At 44.1% G+C, this 17,746-nt stretch overlaps 1 protein-coding gene across 21 annotated transcripts in view; it reads right to left on the bottom strand.

Annotated features, from left to right (window-relative positions):
- The window catches only part of RIMBP2 (RIMS binding protein 2), an 877,394-nt gene that overhangs the window by 29,106 nt on the left and 830,542 nt on the right, over window positions 1–17,746 (bottom strand). For all 21 annotated transcript variants that reach the window (XR_012725119.1, XR_012725121.1, XM_075322225.1 and 18 more), the window contains 2 exons: window positions 13,258–13,329; window positions 9,920–10,054 (listed from right to left, as the gene is read on the bottom strand). Coding sequence is in view for 19 of the 21 variants with exons in the window: in XM_075322225.1 (XP_075178340.1) it covers window positions 9,920–10,054; window positions 13,258–13,329 (207 nt within the window). In the remaining 2 variants the exon portion in view is untranslated. The remainder of the gene's footprint in view (window positions 1–9,919; window positions 10,055–13,257; window positions 13,330–17,746) is intronic.

The raw sequence follows: 17,746 nt of genomic DNA, 5'->3' as shown, positions 1-17,746 counted from the left end.
AGACATAAGCCATCTCATAGTGTGCTCATTAAGTGGTTCTGCAGCTGTATCAGTTTCATTACTATGCCTGCATTCTATAATGCTGCTTGTGTCCTTCAGGCCTCTTCCAGGAGGGGAAGCCTGGGGCTGGATTTCTGGGTCCTCCCCCTGATCCCTTTCTTCCTGGCCTGTGTGGTCCCTGGATCCATCCCATTCATGATCCACTTTCCTGTGAGCACAAGGGCTGCTCTCCCTGCACTTCCCCACCAGAGTCTCCCGTGGTGCCTCTCCTACTGTTACGGGGGGCTGTCTGATAATAACCGAAAGGAGTATCAGACAGTCAGGGTCCACCGTGCAAAGACTTTGCTGCAGACTATGGCAGAGTGCAATACCTCTGTTAACTCACAGAAGGATATAATAAGAAAGTAAAGCAATTCCTCCCTTACTTGGAGGGTGTGTGGAATGATCTCTGTTAATAATCACAGAGACAAAGGCAATGTGTGCGAAATGGCACCTACCTAGGTCCGCTCTTCTAGTGGTGCAAAAGAGACGAACAGCAGCGTAAGCCGCACAAAGCTCCTACCTCTGTTCGCTCCCCTAGTGTGCGAGGATACGAACAACTGCCAGACGCAGTATAAGGAACGTTACCCTAGCGGCAACGTCCACCTACGAGTACAATCACAAGGCCCAGCCAGACCATGTGCCTCAGGCACCTGCCTATGTCCGCTCCCCTAAGAGGTAAGGATACGGACAGCAGCCGAAGCTGTAAGGTATAAGAACGCTACCCTGCCGGTAGCGCTCACCTAGCATAGACAGAGGAATGCCTAGAGGAACGCGCACAGAGCGTCTACTCATATGCATGAACCAAGAGGACTGAGCACCATGCGGCGTGTGTCAGGGTCTTATATAGACTCTGTGCCTCATCCAAGATGGAGGACACCAGAGCCAATCCGCTTCCAGAACGACAGGAGTGACGTCATGCTGGCCTATCACCGAGCAAGACGTCACAAGCACATGACCAGCGACCAATCGGCATAGAAGGTGTCAGAGACATGTGACCTCGTGTCAGCGATGATGTCACCCGCACATGTGCAATGGCTCCAAGATTGGACTTAGTCTCCGGCGCTCGCACATGTGCAGTAGCAAGAAATCTGGACTTAGTCTCCAGCGCTCGCACATGTGCAGTAGCAAGAAATCTGGACTTAGTCTCCAGCGCTCGCACATGTGCAGTAGCAAGAAATCTGGACATAGTCTCCAGTGCTCGCAGCAACCGTAACAGTACCTCCCCCTCAAGGGTCCCCCTCCCGGCGACGCAGATAATCGGCAACTAAGTCGGGAGCATGGACAGCCTCCTCAGGCTCCCAAGAGCGATGTTCCGGGCCATAGCCCTCCCAATCTATCAAGAAGAACCTGCGCCCTCTAACCATCTTAGAACCAACTATGGCTCGTACCTCATAGCTAGAGCGAGAGGAATCAGAGGCAGGAGAGTGCACTTCACGAGCGTGAGGTAAAATAGCCGGCTTTAGCAGTGAGACATGGAATTTGTCATGAACCCTAAGATGGACAGGTAACTTCAATTGATAGACTACAGGATTTACCTGTCGAAGAACCTCATAAGGACCCAGGAAGCGAGGAGCAAATTTGACAGAGCTCACTCTAAGTCTCACGTGTTTTGCAGAGAGCCACACAAAGTCCCCTGGAGAAAAGACAGGAGCCGGACGACGAAACCGATCGGACACCGTCTTCATACGGTCCTTAGCTGCTTGGATCGACTCTTGAGTCCGATCCCAAACCTCTCTGGCATTAGTTGCCCAGTCGGCCACAAGAGGAGGGGGTGCAGCAGCGGGAAACGGTACCGGTACCCTAGGGTGTTGCCCATTATTGAGTACGAACGGTGTCTGCCCAGTGGCCTCAGCCAGCGAATTGTTAAGGGCAAATTCTGCCCAGGGTAGGAGGGAGGACCAGTTATCGTGGTTCTCAGCAACAAAGTGTCGAAGGTATATAATCATAGATTGATTGGTACGTTCAACCAAACCATTAGTCTCCGGATGGTATGCCGAAGAGAGATTCAACTCAATTTGCAGAAGGCTACAAAGATCTCGCCAGAAACGGGAAGTAAATTGCGGGCCTCTATCACAAATGATACGATCTGGCATCCCGTGAAGCCTAAAGACATGCTTGAGGAATAGTTTGGCTAGTACCCTGGAAGATGGGATTCTCGATAACGGTACGAGATGAACCATCCGGGAGAAATGGTCCGTAATGACCCACACAAATCTATGTCCCTGTGAACATGGAAGATCACCCACAAAGTCCATGCCTACCACCTCCCATGGTCTATCTGGCACTGGTAAAGGATGCAAGAGCCCAGCCGGTCTCTGCCGTAATGGACGGTTGCGAGCACACGAGTAGCAGGAACCGACATATCTCTTGACGTGGCTGGCTAAGTGTGGCCACCAATACCACCTCTCCAGTAACTCTCGTGTCCGCCTAATACCAAAATGCCCACCCACCTTTGAGGTGTGGGCCCATGACAGTATATCATTCTGTCGATCAGGCGGAACAAATGTCTTGCCCGGTGGGATTTGGTCTAACGTCACAGGGGAGAGCGTATGAAAAACCCTGGAGGGAAGGATAAGACGAGGTTCGTCAATCTCTTCCTGGGTAGAAAGCATAGAGCGAGACAGGGCGTCTGCCTTGTTATTCTTACTCCCAGACAAATAGTTGATGGAGAAGTGAAAGCGGGAGAAAAACAAGGACCAGCGGGCTTGGCGAGGATTCAGACGCTGAGCGGTTTGTAAGTACGTCAGATTCTTATGGTCTGTATAGACCTGGAAAGGATGTTTCGCTCCTTCCAGCAAGTGACGCCACTCCTCCAAGGCTAATCTCAAGGCGAGCAGTTCCCTATCCCCAATGGTATAGTTTCTCTCTGCCGGTGAAAAGGTTTTAGCAAAGAAGAAACACGGCCTTTTTCTACCTGCACCGTTCTTTTGATACAAGACCGCACCAGCACCCACTGAAGAGGCATCAACCTCTAAGAGGAAGGGCTTACTCTCATCGGGTCTTTGAAGAACGGGAGCAGTTGAAAAGTGTCTTTTTACTGCCTCAAAATCCTGAGATGTCTCAGTAGACCAGGCTTTGGGATTAGCACCTTTCTTAGTCAAGGCCACCAAAGGGGCCACCAAAGTAGAAAAATGGGGTATGAACTGCCTGTAATAATTTATAAATCCTAAGAAGCGTTGCACCGCCTTCAAGGAATGAGGTTCGGACCATTGCAGGACAGCAGAGAGCTTCGCAGGATCCATAGCCAGACCCTCTTGTGAGATAATGTAACCCAAAAAAGGCAATGAGGACTGCTCGAATACACATTTCTCGAGTTTAGCAAACAATGAGTGCTCCCTTAAACGGGAAAGGACACGAACGACATCCTGACGATGAGTCTCCAGATCAGGAGAAAAAATCAGGATGTCGTCCAGATACACCACTACTGAGGATAACAGTAAATCCCTGAACACATCATTTACGAAGTCCTGAAATACTGCGGGTGCATTACATAACCCAAAAGGCATGACGAGGTATTCATAGTGACCGTCTCGGGTGTTAAAAGCGGTCTTCCATTCGTCACCCTTTCGAATTCGTACCAAGTTATACGCACCCCGCAGATCCAACTTCGTAAAAACTTGAGCTCCTCTCAGTCTGTCAAAGAGCTCCGAAATTAAAGGTAATGGGTATTTGTTCTTTATTGTGATTGCGTTGAGACCCCTGTAATCTATGCAGGGACGCAAATCACCCTCTTTCTTCCGAACAAAGAAAAACCCAGCTCCCGCAGGAGAGACAGACTTACGAATGAACCCCTTCTCTAAGCTCTCTCTTATATAGGTCGACATGGCCTCCGACTCAGGTATCGACAGGGGGTAAACCCTGCCTTTAGGTGGAACCGAACCTGGGATAAGGTCTATGGCACAGTCATACGGCCTATGGGGTGGAAGAACCTCAGCACCCTGTTTGGAGAACACGTCAGCGAAATCCAAATAGGGTGTAGGTATGGGAGAGAGATCAGTTGATGCAACTGCAACGACCTTAGGTGGTAAGGGAAGACATCGGGACTGACATTTCGAACCCCAACTAATAATGCTGTCAGACTCCCAGTCAATGTGAGGAGCATGAGTCCGAAGCCATGGAAGACCCAGAAGGACGTCGTCTATACCCTCAGGCAAAACAAGAAAAGAAATCTCCTCTATGTGACCCTGAGACAGGGAAAGGCGCAAGGGAACTGTCCTCAATGTAATGGAGTCAGACAACATATAGGCGCCTCTAACATGATAGAGGGAATATTGTGTCCCTTTACAAATCCTGAGGACACAAAAATCCCGTCAGCTCCGGAATCCACAAAAGCCATAATAGGCCATGTATTCTCAGATAACGAGAGCTGACCTGGGATACAACACTTAGAGGGTGCAGAAGACGTCTCTAGTAACCCCCCTCTAATGGTTACTAGGCCAGGGAGTTTCCCTGACGACTAGGACACTTGTTGGCATAGTGCCCAGCCTGACGACATACGTAACATATAGGAGGACCAGACTTGCGTAGTCTGGAGAACGTATGACCTAACTCCATAGGAGTGGGAGATGTTTCAGATGCTGAGGAAGATGGTAGTGGACCCTCAACAACTGGAATAGCCCGATGCTTAGGGCGTGAGGAAGAGACCTCGAGTCTACGTTCCTTATGGCGTACATCGATCCTCGTTGCTACTGTGATCAAGTCCTCCAGAGAAGCAGGGACTTCACGAGTAGCAAGGGTATCCTTGACATAGCCAGCCAACCCTCTCCAGAAGATAGGAATCAACACCTTCTCTGGCCAATCTAGTTCTGCCACCAGAGTTCTAAAAGCAATGGCATAAGAACTAGTGGATAACGAACCCTGAGATAGATCTAACAGTCTCAGGGCCGCATCATGGGTAACCTGCGGACCCATGAATACCGCCTTAAGAGCATCAAGAAAGTCTTGATGTCTCAGAGTAACCACATCAGAGCGCTCCCATAGGGGAGTCGCCCATTCTAAGGCTTTGTCCTGAAGTAAGGAGATGATAAAGCCTACTCTGGACCTCTCCGTAGAGAAGCGAGAAGAGTTAACCTCTAGGTGTATCTGACACTGACTAATGAAACCACGACATGATCTGGCATCGCCAGAATATCTGTTTGGTAGAGCAAGTCGAGGATCATGTGCAGATGTCACCATGGTCTGAGGTTTATCCTCTATACTCTTGAGCCGTGACTCAAGTACTTGTATGTAACGGTGTAACTGCTGATATTCTGCCATAACTGCCAGACCCTTGGCTCAGTCCTAATGTTACGGGGGGCTGTCTGATAATAACCGAAAGGAGTATCAGACAGTCAGGGTCCACCGTGCAAAGACTTTGCTGCAGACTATGGCAGAGTGCAATACCTCTGTTAACTCACAGAAGGATATAATAAGAAAGTAAAGCAATTCCTCCCTTACTTGGAGGGTGTGTGGAATGATCTCTGTTAATAATCACAGAGACAAAGGCAATGTGTGCGAAATGGCACCTACCTAGGTCCGCTCTTCTAGTGGTGCAAAAGAGACGAACAGCAGCGTAAGCCGCACAAAGCTCCTACCTGCGTTCGCTCCACTAGTGTGCGAGGATACGAACCACTAGATATGGCACCTGCCTAGGTCCGCTCTTCTAGTGGTGCAAAAGAGACGAACAGCAGCGTAAGCCGCACAAAGCTCCTACCTCTGTTCGCTCCCCTAGTGTGCGAGGATACGAACAACTGCCAGACGCAGTATAAGGAACGTTACCCTAGCGGCAACGTCCACCTACGAATACAATCACAAGGCCCAGCCAGACCATGTGCCTCAGGCACCTGCCTATGTCCGCTCCCCTAAGAGGTAAGGATACGGACAGCAGCCGAAGCTGTAAGGTATAAGAACGCTACCCTGCCGGTAGCGCTCACCTAGCATAGACAGAGGAATGCCTAGAGGAACGCGCACAGAGCATCTACTCATATGCATGAACCAAGAGGACTGAGCACCATGTGGCGTGTGTCAGGGTCTTATATAGACTCTGTGCCTCATCCAAGATGGAGGACACCAGAGCCAATCCGCTTCCAGAACGACAGGAGTGATGTCATGCTGGCCTATCACCGAGCAAGACGTCACAAGCACATGACCAGCGACCAATCGGCATAGAAGGTGTCAGAGACATGTGACCTCGTGTCAGCGATGATGTCACCCGCACATGTGCAATGGCTCCAAGATTGGACTTAGTCTCCGGCGCTCACACATGTGCAGTAGCAAGAAATCTGGACTTAGTCTCCAGCGCTCGCACATGTGCAGTAGCAAGAAATCTGGACTTAGTCTCCAGCGCTCGCACATGTGCAGTAGCAAGAAATCTGGACTTAGTCTCCAGCGCTCGCACATGTGCAGTAGCAAGAAATCTGGACATAGTCTCCAGTGCTCGCAGCAACCGTAACACCTACCTCCCCCAGCCCGCGTGGGGTTGCTGATCTCTGCGCCTCCATACCGCGCTTGTGCCTGCCGGCACCATTTTGAGTGCCCTCCGCCGCCGGATAGAACTGGGTGAGTTTAATGGGGCTTTTCCTCCCCCTGCCTCTGCCGCTGCGCTGGTCTTTCATGGCCCCGCACTCCTGGCTTCTTCCGCTGTCGGTCGGGTCTGGAGCCGCTGATTATTGTCGCTGTGTGCCGCTGTATGGGGTCAATATGCACCGGAGAAGCACTACTGTGCTTTCTTCTCCATGTGCTGCTGGCCACGCCCCCCAGAGGTCTGTAATTTTTATTGTAGGCACACTTCAACCATGAAAGACAGAGTTTTAAAAAATCCAGAAAATCACATTGTGTTTTTTAAATAATTAAATTGCATTTTATTGCATGAAATAAGTATTTCATACAATAGAAAAACAGAGCTAAATATTATATATAGAAACCTTTGTGTATAATTACAGAGGCCATGTGTTTCCTGTAGTCCTTGACCAAGTTTGCACACACTGCAGCAAGGATTTGGCCCACTCCTCCATTCAGATCTTCTTCAAATCTTTCAGGTTTCAGTGCTATTGCTGAGCAAGATTGAGTTTCAGCTCCCTCCAAAGATTTTTTTTATTGGGTTCAGGTCTTGAGATTAGCTAGGCCATGCTAGGACCTTGAAATGCTTAAATGTTTCTTACGGAGCTACTCCTTAGTTGCCCTGGCTGCGTGTTTCGGGTTGTTGTCATGCTGGAAGACCCAGCCACGACCCATCTTCAATGCTCTTACTGAAGGAAGAAGGTTGTTGGCCAAAATCTCACATTACATGACCCCATCCATCCTTCATTCATTCATTCATTCATTCATTCAATAAAAGGCAGTCATCCTCTCTACTTTGCAGAAAAGCACGCCCAAAATATAATGTTCCCGCCCCCATGCTTCACGGTCTGGATGGTGTTCTTGGGGTTGTGCTCATCCTGCTATTTCCTCCAAACATGGCAAATGGAGTTGATATTAAAAAGTTCTATTTTGGTCTTATCTGACCACATGATCTTATTCCATGCTGCTTCTGGATCATCCAGATGGTTACATTCGAACTGCAGTACTAATGGAAGTCTTTGACACTGTGGTCCCAGCTCTATTTGGTCCCAGCTCTTTTCATTTAATTGACCAGGTCCTCCCGTGTAGTTCTGGCCTGATCCCTGACCTTTCTCAGAGTCATCCTTACCCTACGAGGTGAGAACTTGCATGGAGCCCCAGACCAAGTAAGATTGACAGTTATTTTGTGTTTCTTCCATATTCTAATAATTGCTTCAACAGAAGTTGCCATATCACCAAGCTTCTTGCCTATTGTCCTGTAGCCCATCCTAACTTTCTGCAGGTCTACGATTTTGTCCTTGTGCTCTTAAACAGCTTGATCTTGGCCATGGTGGAAAGGTTGGAGTATAATTGATTCAATGTGTGGACAGGTGTCTTTTATACAGGTAATGAGATCACACAGGTGCAATAATGAGTGCAGAGTAGAAGGGCTTCTTGGGCTAATTTCACACATCAGTTTTTTGGCATCAGGCACAATCCGGCGTGTGCCTGATGCAACGGATCCCGCGCAGATTATGCAAAAACAGATGCGCAGAATCCTTTTTTTTTTACGTATCCGGTATACCGGCACATCCGTTTTTTTGCCGGCTCCGTTTTAACAATAAATTGGAGCATTCTCAGTTTAAAAAAATGGATCCGGCGGCCGCATCCGGTTTTTGTTGCATTACGCCAGATCCGGCATCCATAGGCTTCCATTGCAAATCACGCCATATCATGCCGGATCTGGTGCAATACGTTTTTTTGCCAGAGACAAAAAACGTTACAAGAGACGTTCCATCCGGCCGCCGCATTAGGCAATTACGCCGGATCAGGCAAAAGACTGATGCAACGCAATGCCATCCAGCACAATCCGGCGCTAACACAAATCAAAGGGGATAAAACGGATCCGGCGTCGGATGCGTTTTATCCGTTTTTTTCCGGATTGTGCCTGATGGGAAAAAAACTGATGTGTGAAAGTGGCCTTAAAGAAAAGAAAACAGGTCTGTGAGAGCCACAATTCTTGTGATCAAATACTTATTTCATGCAATATAATGCAAATTAATTATTTTAAAATCACACTATGTGAGTTTCTGTTTTTTTCGGGGTTTTTTATACTGTCTGTCACAGTTGAAATGTACCTATGATATAAGTTACAGACTTCTCCATTCTTTGTAGGTGGGAAAACTTGTAAAATCAGCAGTGTATCAAACACTTATTTTCCCTACTGTATATACAGCATAGATTCGGAGTGTGTTTATGGAGCACTCAGGCGCCAAGCCCACATCTTCCCCAGCAAATGATGGTTTATGTTATCATCTGACACTAACTGCAGAGAGTGGACCTGAGTTTCCCCAGTGCTGATAACCTGTGCTTGCTATGAGATACTTCTGTGAAACCCAAACTGTTGCTGGGATTTTCTGTAAATGCTGCAATACAGCTGTATAGCAATATATAGAACAAATAGTTAGAGATTGCAGGTTCAAATCCCCCAATGAACAAAAAAGTTTTAAAAAATAACCAAATCATAAAAATTGGAATCATCCCTGCTTTACCCCATTAAAAATAAAGTTATAAAAAATTAACAATCATGGGTTATCACATTCATAAGTCTGATCTATCAAAATATAAAATTACTCCAACCAATAACACAGTAAAGAGAAAAAAAAGTTAAAAAAAATAAAATAAGGCTTTTCTTTCTTGACAACCCCAGAAAAAAAAATGCATTAAGATAAGAGGTGAATAACATATCCCACATATGGTATTAAAAACATTAGCTTGCTTCCCAAAAAAGCAAGCCTTCTTGCAGCTCAAACAAAGGAAAAATAACTAGTGATGAGTCTTGGAAAATGATGACAGAAATTAAAAAATAATTTCTTTTTCTACACATTTCTGTAACTGGACCGTAATCATACTGACCTGGAGAATCAAGATGCCAGGTCATTTTTCCTATGCAAAAAGTGCAGATTTTTTGTTGGTGTTTTTGCAGTTTCACTGCACTTGGATTTTTTTTTTACAAGTTTCTAGTACATTATATGGAAAATTGATTAGTGTCATTCCAAATTAGAACTGATCCCACAAAACCAAGGCTCAAAAAAGTTATGGTTCTTGGAATGGGTGAAAAAAATGAAATTTTTGGCTGTAGTTGGAAGGGGTTAAAAGTTTCCTTAACTTGAGAGCCACCTGTAGCTGAGGCATAAATATAGTCAATTCCGTTTCAGCCATGAATGGCTGAAATGTGAATAACCCTTTAAGTACCCCAGATCAGTAAGGCCCAGTCTTTCATATTGCATTATATAGACATAACCATAAAATGTTTTAATTAATACATAGCCGTGACAAACACAAAGCAACAACATCTTACCCTCTTAACTTTTGTTCGCATTGGGGCGTCTGGAGGGTATCGAGATGGTGCATCAGAAAGGTAAACTTCTACATCATCAGGCACTTCTTCCAGAAAATTAGAGGGGACAAGGCCTTTATGTCCATTTAGTTCACCCTATGAGGATTTAAAAACAATTACAATAGCATTCATACATAATGTGTAATTTCTATCACTGCCAATATTACCATACAAATATCAGAAACATTTTATTGAGATTAGATGTTAACCATGTGATAACAATATTTAAAAACATGTCCAAATTACAGTTTTAATGTATCGTGTTGTCCATATACAGTAATCAGACTAGTATACTAGTCAGATAGATGGGTTCTCGGCAGCTTCTCCCCGCCCACTGCCCTGGATTGACAAGTCTACGCTTATGTGCTCGTATATTCAATAATGGAAAGGGATATACAGTTAAATCTGACTTGCTGGGGAAGAAGTTATCAAATGGTGATGATGGTTTTGAACAGAAGAGAAGTTTAGTTAATCCACAAGTTCGTTCCACTATTGAATTTATTGCCGGTTTTATTCCAGAATACGGAGCAGCAGCTAGTATCTATACCTACATAGGAGTTTTGCCTGACACATCCCACCCAGGTGAGCAATACTATACTATCTACAGTGTAGATTGCCCACGTGATTCCCTATTGTGCTCTTTTTGTCACTTTTTAGCTATACTACGTGCGTGTATAGATAGAGACCTGTCACTAAAGGGCAGCAGGTGAGAAGATGCTGAAATGGACCAACCTGTCCGATTTGTCCCCAGCACAGCTTGCTCCCCAGTTTTAAAAGTTTACCTGACTGAAATTATACAGCAAGTGGCTGATTCATGCTGCCCATATATCAAGCAGAATGTATATCAGCTATCAAGTTCACTTTAAACTCATGTTAAAGCAGTCAGCACACAGCTGCCATCATGATTCTGATTAAATATATATATATATATATATATATATAAACTACTAGGATTTTCATGTAATTTTCTTATGTGCAATTTACTGCAAAAGCCATGGTCTATAAACATCTTACCGAACAGAAGAGATCTCATTGTTTAAAGTTATCAGAGGGGTATGCGAGTGTGTACATTAGATACACCATGGAACACTGTGAAGATGGTCATCAAGAAGTGGCGTAAAATTGTCACAACAGTGACATTACCTAATAATGGACATTCTTCAAAAGTTAATGAAAAGACAAGAAGAAAATTGGTCAGGGATACTGTTAAAAAACCTACACCAAAATTGAAAGAGCTTCAGAAAATTCTGGCAAGTACTGGTTGTGTGCTGCATGTGATACAATCTCCTGTATTCTTCATATATCTGGCCTGTGGGGTAGGGTAGCAAGACGGAAACTTATTCTTAGAAAGAAAAACATCCAAGTCTGGCTATGTTTTGCCAAAATCTATATCAAGTCTGTCAAAAGCAAGTCCGAAAAAGTGTTCAAGTCTGAAGAGACCAAGTTTACATTTTTTGACCATAATTCCAAAAGATATGTTTGCCACAAATGACATACATCCAGAGGATACGTCTGCAGGCAAGGAGAGTGAAGCAGCTGCTGATTGGCTATAGGGATCGCGTGACATAATGTCACATGATCCCCAAAAGAGCCATTGCTTACATTTTGGAATGAAACCAGAGGTAAACATAAGGCAGTGCAACAACATAGGTAAATATGTATAGGGTTCTTACTGTAGTTAAAGTTAATTTGATAAAAACAGCATAGAAGCCATCTGTATAGTATCTGTATAGCTTTACATGGATGGGTGTCTCATTGAGGACCCTGATCCATTCTGCCGTTATTCAAATTGACGTTATTAGACACATGGTAAGGTTTTAATACTAGAGTACACCTTGTTGTGGTGGGATCGTTTTTGTGATTTCTTGATCAAATTAGCATTAACTAAGTACTCTAAGTTATTTGCATGTACTAGTAATATTTACTTGCTGTAGGGTACTTGCTCACTTTAATTTTTTTTTTTTCTCAGGTTTATATTTATCAAAGGATATAAAGGTTTTGGACAGAAAATATACATGAAATGGTTCTCATTAGACAAGATTTGCTTAAAAGAAATTAACAGTATTAATGCTTTTACATTTTTTGAATAGTTAGTACAAAAACTATATAAATTTGGTATCTCCAAAATTATGAAGATCAACATAATAAATGTATCATATTAAACACATCTGCCAAGCTAGAACAATTAAAGTTATTCCATGCATGCAAATTACAGGCATTAAAAAATGTATGCCATGTAAAAAAAAAAAAAATAATGTTTCTGCCAGTGGCATAAACAAAAAGTACACCAAATTGATATTAATAAAACTGTCAGCTCGCCATGCAAAAAAAAAAAAAAGCTAGAACACAGTTTGTCATTCATATTCCCCATACAATGAACACCATAAAACCAAAACAATGACAGAATTGCATATTTTTGCACCATTTCATTCCATTTGGATTTTTTTACCACTTTTAATAATATTACGGTATATGATAAAATAAATGGTGTCTTTCCAAACTATAACTTGACCCGTGAAGTACAAACCCTTATTCAGTTATATCGATGAAAGAATAAAAATGTTACAGGTCTTGGAAGAAAAGGAGGAAGAGACGTAACAGTAAAAATGTAACATAGTCTACCGGTATTTATGCGCACGTAGCCTTCGATCCTCACAAGATCTCCTACTTTACTCCCCTCTCATCTCCTCTTCCCACCATCGCATCCAAGATTTCTCCCATGCATCCCCCATACTCTGGAATGGTCTGCCACAACATATCAGACTCTCGCCTACCTTGACAAGCTTCAAAAGGAACCTGAAGACCCACCTCTTCCTACAAGCCTACAACCTGCAGTAACCCTCAGTCTGATATAGTGTTGCACGACCACCTCTACCCTCACCTACGGTATTCTCACCTATCCCTTGTAGACTGTGAGCCCTCGCGGGCAGGGACCTCTCTCCTCCTGTACCAATCTGTGCCTTGTTTTGTTTATGATTATTGTACTTGTCCCTACTATGTGTACCCCATTTCACATGTAAAGCGCCATGGTATAAATGGCACTATAATAATAAATAATAATGACATTGAAATGAAGATTAGCTGCAAAGGCAAGGGGTTAAAGAACCATATCATGTCATTGTATTAATAAAAAGTGAAATAAAACATCTTCAGACAGTTATACTTAAGTATTTTGCCAAAAACTTGAGGACATCTGGCCTTTAGAAAATACAAGGTAGTGGAGTTAGTACATTTTACCTTTTATGTTTAGAGAACAGTCTAGTAAAATACTGGTATGAATGTTTAAAAATAGTACTTACATAATAAAATCCATCTTCATCAATTTCACCAAAGACCGTAATTATATCACCTGTGCAAAATGTTAGCTCCGCCTGCAAGAGGATCAGAGAATAAAGTGTTAACCAGTTTCAAACTTTCACATTTTTCATCATAAAGCATTTTATTTTCTGCCATTTAATAATGCCAGGTCTAAAGGGGGTGTTACACGCAGCGATATCGCTAGCGATATCGCTGGTGAAAGCACCCGCCCCCGTCGTTTGTGCGTCACGGGCAAATCGCTGCCCATGGCGCACAAAATCGTTTGGAGCCGTCACACGTACTTACCTGCCTAGCGACGTCGCTGTTGCCGGCAAACCGCCTCCTTTCTAAGGGGGCGGTTCATGCGGCGTCACAGCGACGTCACTAAGCAGCCGCCCAATAGAAGCGGAGGGGCGGAGATGAGCGGCCGTAACATCCCGCCCACCTCCTTCTTTCGTCATTGCCGGCGGCCGCAGGTAAGCTGCAGTTCGTCATTCCCGGGGTGTCACACGTAGCGATGTGTGCTGCCTCGGAAACGATGAACAACGTGCGTGCTCAACAATCAATGATTTTTTAAAAAGGAACGACGTGTCAACGATGGACGATAAGATGAGTAGTTTCCATCGTTAACGGTTGTTCCTTGCTGTCACACGCAACGACGTCGCTAGCTATGCCGGATGTGCGTCATGGAATCCTTGACCCCGGCGATATATCGTTAGATCCGTCGTTGCGTGTAACGGGGCCTTAAGTATTTCTAGGCTTTAGCTTTAGTAAAACTCCTAAGCTCAGATGAAGAGTATCAGTTTTCTGATATGATTTACCTACTACATTGAGATTTTGTGAAACAAACAGCTATAGGGAGCAAAAAAGTGCAATATGGTTTTATCCAAATAACTGTGATGAGACATGCAGGGATATCTTGTTCACCTTGCTTGGTTGTGGTGACCACAACCTAGAAATCGCATTATATAGTACAGCTGCTGCAGAATCCAATCCACTGACCAAAAGCAAATTATTGACAAGTTGAAGGGAAGGAAAACATGGTCTCCCTCCTCTCCTGTGGAGGTCATAAAAAGAGGACAGGATACATGGGCAAGAGCGGTTTATTGTGAACGCATTTCAGAGTTTTCCATACTTCAGCACAAACCAAATTCGGTTTGAGCTGAAGAAGAATTATGGAAAACTTCGAAACGCGTCCACAATAAACTGTAATAGTTCCTGCTCATGTAGCTTGTCCTCTTCTTATGATGTCTACAGCAGCGTGGAGAGACCACATTTTTCTTCCCTTCAACTTGTCGATTCAGATTTTGTGACAGATTTGACTAAAAAAAACTGTAATTAATGGTACTAATGCTTTAGAATGAACTTACTGTGGGTTTGAAAATGTCCAGCTTTTCTAGAATTCCGCACAGATTTTTTCTTCTAAATGTGAATATGGTTTTCAAATATCCATTCACATAAATTAAATGCTAATTACTAAATTAATTAAATTATTATTTGTTAAATGTTACATTTATCTGTCTAAAACCGGAGTGGGGAACCTCCGGCCCACGGGCCGTATGCGGCCCGCCATGGCTTTTTCTGCGGCCCCTGGGCAGATTCCCGGTGGTCGCAGTGCTCAGGCAGACCTTCCTCCTGTCGGCTACCGGCCCTTTAAATTTTAAATCCCCATATGCGTTGCCAGCATGGCCAGTGGTAGCGATGTGCGAGCTGTACAGTCACACAGAGCTGGCCCGCAGACTGCACAAGGGAGGTTTCCCCCCCTGCACGATTTCCTTTCTGATTACAGTTAGAAGCACAGTGATGGGGGAGGGGTCTGCATGGCAGTCAGGGGGCTGCATGTGCTCAGCCTCTCACCCTCCCGTCCTGTGCACGCACGCCTCTGTGCTCGGCTGTTCAGGTCTAGCACCGTAGAGTAGTCAGGAGACAGAATGAAGCCAGCGCTGATTGACATTAGCCAGTCAGTGCCCGGATGCTTTCTGCTGTAGGCCTTGAGCTCAGCTGCTGCATCTATCTTGCATGAGGAGGGAGTGTCAGTCAGGAACTTATGCTGCACCTGATCTTACAGGGGCAACTAAGCAGCAGGTACTTAAACCTGAGCTAAGTCTTTTTATATCTAATATATCCAACCATATAGCTAATATATTAGTGACTTCAATGTTCAGTGTATGTATGCTGTATATGTCCAGTGTGTGAGGGCTGTATATGGGGTGTGGGTGCTGTATACAGGGTGTATTGCTGTATACAGCGTCTGTGAGTGCTGTATACAGCGTCTGTGAGTTCTATGTACAGCGTGTGAGAGCTGTGTACAATATACATGTGTACTGTATATGGCCAGTGTGTGTCGTGTGCAGTATACAATATGACCAGTGTGTCAATTTTGTGTGCAGTATTTGGCCAATGTGTCAATTTTGTGTGCAGTATATGGCCAGTGTGTCAATTTTGTGTGCAGTATATGACCAATGTGTCAATTTTGTGTGCAGTATATGACCAGTGTGTCAATTTTGTGTGCAGTATATGGCCAGTGTGTCAATTTTGTGTGCAGTATAGGGCCAGTGTGTCAATTTTGTGTGCAGTATACGGCCAGTGTGTCGGGGCTGTGTGGAGTATATTGTCAGTGTGTTGGGGCTGTGTGCTGTATATGGCCAATGTGTAAGGGCTTTGTGCGGTATACGGCCAGTGTGTCATGGCTGTGTTCGGTATACGGCCAGTGTGTGAGGGCTATGTGTGTATGTACAGCGTCTCCTATGTAATGTATATGGTTTACCAATCTTAATTTCACAAAGTTGACTGTGATCCAAACTGAGACAAACCTGGAAAAGCAGGTGTTAGAAGCGACATGATCAATATCACTGAACATTACAGCCGCACCAAAGAAAAGCCGCACCAGCTACCACAGTAGGGCGAGTTAATTAATTGTTTCACCAAATATATGAGGGTAATTTTCAAGTTGAACATTTTTTGCGGCCCCCAAAGGTTGGTAGAAATATCCAAATGGCCCCTGGCAGAAAAAAGGTTCCCCACACCTGGTCTAAAAGCATGATGGCATAGGATAACTGGGAGATGTTGAGGTCTGGATTTAATTTAATATGCATATGCAAAAAGCTTGAGGCAAACCTATTGTCAATCAACCTACAGTGGTGTGACAACATGTTTGCCCTCTTCCTGATTTCTTATTCTTTTGCATGTTTTTCACACTTACATGTTTCAGATTACCAAACAAATTTAAAGATTAGACAAAGATAACACAAATAAACATAAAATGCAGTTTATAAGTAAAGATCTTTATTATTAAGGGTAAATGAAATCCAAACCTACAGGGCCCTGTGTGAAAAAGTGATTGCCTTCTAAAACTAATAATAATAATACAGACAGGTCCAAGAATTTGTGATTTGTGGGTGTTTCTCCCTTAAGATTTCACTTAAGCATGTGAAATGCATGCTGAATGGAGTTGAGATCTGGCGATTGACTCAACATTACAGAATATGCCCCTTGTTTGCTTTCAAAAGCTCCTGGGTTACTTTTCCAGAATGCTTTGGGTCGTTGTTCATCTGTACTGAGAAGCGCCGTTCAATCAGCCTTGCTGCATTTGATTGAATCTGAGCAGAAAATATAGCCCTGTACAATTCAGAAACAATCCAGCTGCTTCTCTCTTCAGTCACATCATCAATAAGCATTAGTGACCCAGTGCCATTGGAAGCCATGCATGTCCATGTTATCACACTGCCTCCACCATTTTTTACAAAGGATGTGGTGTGCTTTGAATCATAAGCCATTCCAAGCCTTTCCATCATTCTGGTACAGATTGATCTTAGTTTCATCTGTCCAAATAATGATTTTCCAGAACTGGGCTGGAATCTTTAGATTTTTTTTTAGCTAATCTGGATTTTCTATTTGTAAGGCTGATTCATGGTTTGCACCTTGTGGTGATCCCTCTGAATTTGCTCTCAGGAACCTACTTCCTGGAGAGTGTTCTTCATTTAGGTGGATGTTGAGAAGGGATTTTTCTTTACCATGGAAAGGTTTCTGCGATCATCCACCAATGTTGTCTTCCATGGACGTCCAAGCCTTTTTGAGTTCCCAAGCTCATCAGTGCTCTCTTTTTTTTTAGAATATACAAAACTGTTGATTTGCCACTACTAACATTTCTGCCAACTCTATCATTGATTTCTTCTTTTTTTTCAGCCTAATGATGGTCTATTTCTCCTCTATTGAGCTCTGCTTTGAATGTTGTGGGTTCACAGCAACAGCTTCCTCTTGGAATGCTCTCAATCAGATTCAAGCATGTCTAGACCAAAATATGATCTCAGGTCTCTTCTACATGTTCCCAATGTTGGTGCATACTGGTCGACTCACTTGGGTATGTATACAGCTTTTTCTTCAACTATACTCACAAGTGTTTGATTGGGTTGTGGTCTGGGGACTGTGGGGGCCAATCCAGCTCCTCTACTTCATTGTTATTGAACCAATTCTTCACCAATCTTGATGTAT

The sequence above is a fragment of the Anomaloglossus baeobatrachus genome, chromosome 1, assembly GCF_048569485.1.
Source record: "Anomaloglossus baeobatrachus isolate aAnoBae1 chromosome 1, aAnoBae1.hap1, whole genome shotgun sequence".
In the NCBI taxonomy this organism is placed as follows: domain Eukaryota; kingdom Metazoa; phylum Chordata; class Amphibia; order Anura; family Aromobatidae; genus Anomaloglossus; species Anomaloglossus baeobatrachus.
Note: the sequence above shows the minus strand (reverse complement) of the source record. Positions and strands in the feature narration are given on the sequence as shown.